At 32.9% G+C, this 8,241-nt stretch overlaps 1 protein-coding gene across 4 annotated transcripts; it reads left to right on the top strand.

The window, feature by feature from the left end:
- The first annotated feature begins 466 nt into the window (after positions 1 to 466).
- On the top strand, positions 467 to 8,241 carry LOC123193183 (phosphoglycolate phosphatase 2). 4 transcript variants are annotated; one of them, XM_044605983.1, is made up of 11 exons: positions 467 to 760; positions 843 to 1,003; positions 1,085 to 1,156; positions 1,616 to 1,687; positions 2,309 to 2,320; positions 2,555 to 2,614; positions 2,705 to 2,757; positions 7,277 to 7,374; positions 7,453 to 7,552; positions 7,650 to 7,753; positions 7,849 to 8,241. In XM_044605983.1, the coding sequence occupies exons 1-11, from the start codon at positions 661 to 663 to the stop codon at positions 7,947 to 7,949; spliced, it is 933 nt and encodes a 310-aa protein (XP_044461918.1). In that variant the 5' UTR covers positions 467 to 660; the 3' UTR covers positions 7,950 to 8,241. The 4 variants fall into 4 exon arrangements, with proteins under 4 accessions (XP_044461918.1, XP_044461917.1, XP_044461916.1 ...); XM_044605982.1 differs by lacking the exon at positions 2,309 to 2,320 and having other exon boundaries at positions 2,540 to 2,614; XM_044605981.1 differs by lacking the exon at positions 2,309 to 2,320 and having other exon boundaries at positions 2,525 to 2,614.

Below are 8,241 nucleotides of genomic sequence, written 5' to 3'. Positions count from 1 at the left end.
GCGTTCATCAGGGGGAGCATTCATCAAGCAAAATTTGGAAGTTTATCCAATATTGGACAAAAGGTGTCCTGTACTCTTTTTTTCTTTACTAGGTTTTGTCCCACTGGGTTTTTCTAGTAAAGTTTTTAATAAGACAGTTTAAGCACGTCTAACGCCATCTTACAAAACATTTAATAATTATGTTTCTTTGCTTTGGTTTTTATCCCATTAAGTTTTTTTTAGCAAGGTTAATATAATTATCTGTAAATAGTGGAAATCTAAGGGAGAGTGTTATAGATCCAGGTGGCTTTTCACCAAAGCAAGTCAAAAAAGGGTTGGGAATTCATTTATTATAGCAAGAAGAAAATGTTGAGGCTGACGCAGGAGAAGCAAGGAAAAAGGGTGTTAGCCAATGTATTAGGTAAAAAGAGAGGCGGCAAACTAGTATATAAACCCCCCATTTCTCTATCATTTTACACACAATTTTCTCTTCTCTTCTCTACATCCGATTCATATACGAAAGCATTCTCTCAATACTTTCTTACTTCCTTCCATCAATTCTTCCTTAATTTCTTCATCTGTCGTATTGATTAAATTAATTTTATAACAGAGATGACTTTTATTTACTGAAACTAAGAAAATAAAAAGATCCCTAAGACACAGGTGTTGTGAGAGGCGAGAATGACAAGTCAAAATGCAATGCAAGTTCCTCAGCCTCTAACTGCTTACAACATTAAACCTCTATTCAATTCTGTCGACGCCTTTCTCTTTGATTGTGATGGTATGTCTGCCCGCCCTAAATCTTTTCTGCTATTTGTAGAAATAATTATTTATGTATGTTATGCGTTCCATTACCCAATCAGGTGTTATTTGGAAGGGCGATAAACTCATCGATGGAGTTCCACAGACGTTGGACATGCTTCGATCCAAAGGAAAGAAGCTGATTTTTGTGACCAACAATTCCACCAAATCAAGAAGACAATATGCTGACAAGTTCCATTCTCTTGGACTCTCAGTTGCCGAGGTCACATTTTTGAAAGGTTCATATTAGTTTGAAATAAACTTCATTTGAATTTATCTTTTATATTGTATAATTGTTTTGTAGGACGAGATATTTTCCTCTTCTTTTGCAGCTTCCATGTACTTGAAAGTCAATAATTTTTCGCCAGAAAAGAAGGTCTGATCTTTTGATTATTTTGTACAAATTTGAATGTATGTCAACTGTTAATTATGTTTATGCAGCGTTTGCTTCACAAGTTTTTTCACTGACTGCACTTTGTGTGAAACTTCCCAAAGAACAGACTTTTAGAGTAGCAAATGCCACAATTTGTTTTGATGATAAAATTAAATTCAATTTTAGCTTATTTCGTTTCATATAGTATTGTAGTTTAGTACTTTCTAGTTACGAGTGAGCCCATGTTTTTTTAAGTCTGTTTCTAAGATGCAAAACTTTTACATTTTGGATATGTTGTATATTGCTTTCATTGGAGTTGCAAAGCATGATGCCACTGCCAATTGTTAAACACGAATTTGTTGGTCTTTAACTTGGAATTCACGTTAATGTTAAAATTCTCTTTATTCTTAGAAGATTAATTGTTTCTCAGTGTAGTTCCTAATGCTTTTTCCCTATTCTCAGGTTTATGTAATTGGTGGTGATGGCATATTAGAAGAGTTACACCTTGCTGGATATACAGGACTTGGGGGCTCTGTAAGTATTTTCTCTTTAAATTGTTTATCATCTCATATGTTGAAGTAACTCCCACCTATAAATTCCATTGTGTTTCTCTCTTTCTCATTAATGTTCTATTCAACTTAACCAATTTGAGAGACAATTGCCTGAAGTGATTTTATGTAGTTGATTTTTTCTACTTTTTGAGCTGATGAAGCCAAAATATATAAATTTCATGGCATCTGTCAGGTCAGCGCATAATTTGATGAGTTTTATTTACTTCCTATAATTTTTTAATCATACAAATCTTTGTTTAACAATCTATTTGTTGTTAAAACTCTTGAATCATCCTTACTGAAGCTCTTACTTCAGGTGACTTCATAAGAAATAGTAGTTTTTCAAACCCCGTTAATTTTGGAAACATATATATTATTATGAAGCTTGCTCCTCAGTACCTTCACATCAGGAGGTTTATGCATGATTTCATTGATATTTTATCTTTCCCTCTTTATTTCAAACCATGATTGATTTTTCAAATTTTTGCATTAAACAACTTTCACCGTCTTACTTATCTACAAGTTTTTGTAATGCTCTAACTGCATAGAAATGAAATTTTAGTTTTTTGATTTCTGTGGTGAAAATGGTGTTTTAACTACACAGAACGGCACAATGGTGAGCTTCCTTTGTCTGAAGTATGGTTATCTTTGAATGCTTTTGGTTCAACTCTATTTGAGAATGCAAGTGTTCAATGCTCTTCTTGGATATCAGAAGCCTCAGCTAGCTCTTGCTTTAGTTGCTTATTCAATGTACTTTGTCATCTTGGGGGGTTGGTTTGGTTTGTATTTTTTTTATTTGCCTCATCTCACATTGTTGGAGCTTTGTATTATGCATTACATCATATTGCAGGAAGATGGAGATAAAAGGGCACAACTGAAATCAGATTACCTCTTTCAACATGACAAGAGTGTAATATAACATATTGCCTATGGAGATCTTTTTTTTTTCTTTTTTTTCTTCTTTATTTGACTTCTTAAAATTTATGTTACTTGTACCCAGGTTGGAGCTGTTGTGGTTGGATTAGACCCAAACATTAACTACTACAAGCTTCAGTAAGAGAATCTAAGTCCCTCATTCTATTCTACAGTTTTTATTGGTTGCAACTAAAGAAAAAAACTTTTTTTTAATATATTTATTCATGAATGAGATTTATGTACACAAATAGGATAGATTGTGCAACAATTTTAAAATCTAAACAAGTTTCCAATTTTTGAGGTCTAAATCCAAGAGTCAAGTAACTACAAAAGACAAAGAATTACAATTATTTTGCAGTACACAATAAGGAAAGCCAATTATATGAATTAGGAAATACACAATAAGGAAAGCCAACTAAGTCAATTAGGAAAGTAAATCCTAGAATCATTGATGATTAATTGGTGATAATATCTTCAACACTACTCCTCAAGCTAGATAAAAAAATATTCTCCAAAACCAGAATACCAAAAATAGATTGAAACTTTTAGCTTGATAGCCTTTTGATTCATATGTCACCAAGTTGATTATTAGATACAACATATGTATGCAGATTTCTTCATTTTCCAAATTCTCTTTAAGTGTTTGTCAATCTTATGTGTTCAGTTTGATTAGGATAGATTAGATTGTGGACTATGTTTATCATATAGGTCCTTTCCAGTTTATCCCCAACTAAAGAAGACTAATCTTGAATCATAGAAGTTCACATATACCTGTGCTCTAAATTTTGCTTCAATGCAAATCTTGCTTCCATGTTTTGTCATTTACTTTACCAAGTAACAATATTTCGAAGATGCAAAAACCACTTATGGGTCGTCAATAAACCATAAATTAGCCTAATCAAAATCAGTATAGGCTTCTAATTATAGATCTTCATATTTCTCAAACAAGAAGTCCTTTTCATGGTGTATCTTTCAAATATTTGAGGAATCTATGAACTGTGCCCATATGTCTTCTTTGAGGTGCATTTATAAATTGACCCACCACATTCATCACATAAGTAATATCTAGTCTAGTGTGACAAAATAAATCAGTTTACCCACTAATCTTAAATACCTTCCTTAATTAATTATTCATCATCCTCTTTCTCTCTAAGTCCACGGTTTGAACCTATACGAATATTAGTAGGTTACATCACAACATTTTGGTTTCCTGGAGAAGATCAAGAGTGTTTTGTGTTGGCACATGAAGAAACCTTTCCTAAGGTATGGAACTTTGATTCCATATAAATATTAAAGTATTCCTAATTTATTTCAACAGACGTCTTGAGGTCTTTCTTCAATCGGTCAATCTCTAGAAAATTATTGTGATGTTGATATTGTCCATATGAACAATTAATCAAGATGACTACTATTTTTGTGGTGATCCTCTTTTTATGAAGTGTGATCTCCTTGGCTTTGATGATCATGGAAATTGACCATGGATTCAATGAATTTTCTAAACCATGCCTCAAGTGATTGCTTCAATTGTTATAGGGATTTTTTGGGGTGATGAACACTTTTGTTTAAAATTTTCATCAAATTGTATTGGAATGTCCATGTAGATCACCTCCCCTAAATCTCCATGTAAAAAGGCCTTTTCAACATTAATTGTCACCAAGACCAGTTTAAATTAGTTGCAAGAGATAATAAAACTCAAACATCGTTAGTTTTGCTACATGAGCAAATGCTTGTTTGGCAATCAATATCATAGGTTTAGGGTTCTCTCAGGAAGATCATATTATCTCCCAATTCCTGCTTTTATTTTTAAATTCATTTACTTCCTCAATGATAGCTAATTTTCCAAATTTTCTTTTTTCTAAGTGCCTCTTGAATTATTTTGGGAATTCCAGTATAGTCTATTGAGTAATAAAAACTCTATAGGAAGTAAGATAGTTTTTCAGGAAACAAAATTTTATATTGGGCATTGGGTGTGTTGTCTATTTAGATGACCAAGCAGGCATTACTATTTTCTCTTTGCAATTAAACCTGGAGTGGAGAAGAAATTTTTTTCCTTCTATTGGTCAGGGCCAAAAATAAGAGTGAATCTTTTTATAAACAAATAAAAGAAAAATGATTAAAACAATTCAGGCAATAAAAGCTTGAGATATTGAAGACAATTTTAGGCAATAAAGGCTTCAGAGGTTGAGGATGACAGAAACTTCTGCAGAAAATCCAACCCTGACCACTCTGATCCCATGAAAAATAACATCTTGATATGATGCAGCTTATTTAATAATCTAAATAAGCATCTGTTTATGATATCTAATCCTACAGTCAACTTTTTACAGTAATTTACAGTAAAAGAAATCAACTAAGTTAATTAGGAAAATAAATCTTAGAATCATGATTTATGTCTGATTAATTGGGTAATAATATATTCACCAGCAACATTTGCAGTTCTGATTGTGTGCCTCAAAAAGTTCTTGACTAAGACCCTTGATCATTTCATTTTTCATATTGAATGATATAAACTTTTTGTCTATAAATATTTTGTTCAGATAATTATAAGCATATTCTTAGGTGATTTTCCTGTTTCTGAATTCTTAGCCTGTGTCAAAATTTTAATAAGCCAAAAGACATTTCCACCCAAAGTTTAGTCTATTCTCAATCTCTACCCGCAAAGTTTTAAAAGCCCAAATACCCACCCGTCATCTAACTTTTGTTAATATTCTCGATTAGGGTTAAGAGTAAAAACGTTATTTAATCAGTAATATTAAAAAATATAAAAGTTTATATTATTTTCCCCCTTTGATTTAGAAAACTAATATTTTTCCCCCAATATTAAGTTTTGAAAAGTTATATTTTTCCCTTAGGGTTTCAAAATCTTTCTTCCATTCTCCAACGACTGGCTCTGGCCAAGCTATCTTCTTTCTCCGCTATCGACAATAGACAATAACACCTCTCTTTCTCCCTTTAGCAACAAAAGCTCTCTCTTTAATGAAGGATTCGTCATTTAGATGAAGATAAATCCTCTTCACCTGGACGATTTGTTGTCATCCAAACGAAAACAATTTCTTCATCTAGACAGCAAATCCTTTGTCATGCAGACAAAGAATCGTTGGGTTTTCCTTCTCCATTTGACGACGACGACTCAAGGATGACAAAGATTGGAAAGCGAAGGTAGTCGGAGATGAATCGTGTCAGTCCCAAGAAGAGAAAGCAAGCAGACAAAGATGGAAGGTTGCTAGAAATGTTAACCCTAAGGGAGAAAATACAACTTTTCAAAACTTACTTCTAGGGGGAAATTGTTATTTTTTCAAACTAAAAGGGGAAAATGATTTAAACTTTTATATTTTTTAATAATATCGGTTAAATAATGTTTTTATCTTTAACCCTGACAGAACATCTTAACAAAAATTGACTGATAAGTGGGTATTTGGGTTTTTAAAACTTTATGAGTGGAAGTTTGGGAATGGAATAAACCTTGGGTGGGAATTTAGCCATTTCAATAAAATAAACTTCATCAGTATATTAGTCAAGTGTGCACGCACTTTTTTTTTTAATGTTCGTGCAGTCTCTCTAAAATCCATTAAAAGATTAGTTTCCCCTAGCTCTTTGCTCAAATAGTGATGGGGACCAAAGCATTCAATTCATGAAAGGAAAACATGGAGAGAAAAGATGTCAAAGGATGATCCAAGCGAGGTTGGGTGGAAGAGGAGATTAATGGAGGACCATGGCAAGAGAGTGATAAGGTGGAAAACATTAAAAACATGGAAGGAACAATTCAAACGCAAAAGAATGACATGGCACATGATGTGGCAGCCTAGGATGATGTGGAAAATGACTTGGAAGCTATTTGGCAACGTGGCATGATGATATGGATGTGCAAGATAATGTGGAGCCATGTAGGAAGCCTTATGCATGTGGAAAAAGGAATACTAGTTGAGTAGAGTTTGGTTTAAATTAAGATTCCTTGTGGAGTTCGGTTTAAAACAAATTTGCTATTCCAATTTAGTTAATTGAGCTTTTATTAATATTAATATTTTAATTTAAGAAATAAAAGCTTTTAGGATTATTTGTTTAGAAAAACTCAATTTTAATTAAGAATCTATTAATATGATTTCCTAGAATCATAGTTTCCTAGAATTTGGAATTAACTAATATTATTAATTTTAGTTAAAATAGTATTCTATTTTAAGAAGTTTTCTATTTTAATAAAGTTAGGATTTTCATTTTAATTAGGAGTGTTATTAATCTATATAAAGGACTTAAGTCATTACATTCAATTTAGTCAATCAATTCAATTACAGTTATCAATAAAATTCAATTTGAGTTCTTTTTCTATGAATTACTTTGCAAATTGCATTGAATTTTTATCTATCCTTTTGCATTCGTTAAGCAATATCAACCTTAAGCGTCCTTGTGAATGATATCACAATTTCATCAGCGTTTGTCTTGCATGGTATTAGAGCATAAGTTTACTATGCGTGTCTTGCGTCCAATAGTGTAAAATTGGCATGGGATGTCAGGCTAAGTTGTGGTTTAGAATCTTACTTCACAATGAAATTAGGTATTCGTAGAAGATTTCCTTGAGACAACTGTATTAATTGCATGAGTATACTTGAGGCTTTCTTTTCGCTGCTGTTTGCTGCTTTGAGATCTGGATTTTGAATGCCAGGTATGCAACCCTTTGCATTCGTGAGAATCCTGGGTGCCTTTTTATTGCTACAAATCGTGATGCAGTGGGACATATGACTGATCTACAAGAGTGGCCGGGTAAGAAAGGTGTATGCCATGTCTAAAATATGCACTTTAACAGTTTTGCTTCAGTACAGTATTAGTTGTGGATTATAGGTGCGGGATGTATGGTTGCTGCCATGTGTGGGTCAACTGAAAGAGAGCCTATTGTGGTTGGAAAACCTTCAACTTTCATGATGGAGTTTCTATTGAAGAAGTAAGTTAAATGAACCACTATTTGTAATAGCTCATCATTAAGCATAAAAAACAACACCTTGTAAATAATCTTTGTACTTGCCACACTCTGATTTCAGATTTCAGATTGATACCTCCAGAATGTGTATGGTGGGTGATAGATTAGACACTGATATTTTGTTTGGACAAAATGCTGGGTGCAGAACTCTCCTTGTTCTTTCAGGTACTCAAGATAGGCACTTAAAATTAGTCGATTCTGTTAGTTCTGCTTTTATCTTCATTTTGATCCTGATACTTTGAAACCTTTTAAACTTGTAGGTGTGACAACTCAGTCGACTCTGGAAAACCCTGAAAACAACATCCAACCAGATTATTATACAAGTCAGGTTTCTGACATTCTTGAATTATTGGAGCATTAGCCTGATTACTGATTAGGGATGACTGCTCAATTATTCTTTTTCTTCCCAAGCTCTGTTTGCCTGAGGCTCTACTATAGAAGACTAGAAAAAGAAGACATTGAAGAAAAGTCAGAAATACTACCAGGGGAAGAGAAAAAAATAATAATTATCAGGCTTGTGACAACTGTGTATCCTTAATTTGTGAAAGAAATTTTAAACTGATTTGTGATGAGAATATCAACAATGTGATTATTATTAGCATTATCATATGATTACAATACAGGGCCTAGCAACAGACCCTGTTTCGGATTAA

This window comes from Mangifera indica, chromosome 12 (genome assembly GCF_011075055.1).
Source record: "Mangifera indica cultivar Alphonso chromosome 12, CATAS_Mindica_2.1, whole genome shotgun sequence".
In the NCBI taxonomy this organism is placed as follows: Eukaryota; Viridiplantae; Streptophyta; class Magnoliopsida; order Sapindales; family Anacardiaceae; genus Mangifera; species Mangifera indica.
The sequence above is the reverse complement of the archived record's forward strand: the minus strand, read 5'-3'. Positions and strand labels throughout refer to the sequence as shown.

Coding starts and splice junctions, on each gene's coding strand:
- LOC123193183 (XM_044605981.1), top strand. CDS start 661: ATGACAAGTCAAAATGCAATGCAAGTTCCTCAGCCTCTAACTGCTTAC. Junction 2,758..7,276: donor ATTAACTACTACAAGCTTCA/GTAAGAGAATCT, acceptor TTTGAATGCCAG/GTATGCAACCCTTTGCATTC. Junction 7,754..7,848: donor AACTCTCCTTGTTCTTTCAG/GTACTCAAGATA, acceptor TTAAACTTGTAG/GTGTGACAACTCAGTCGACT.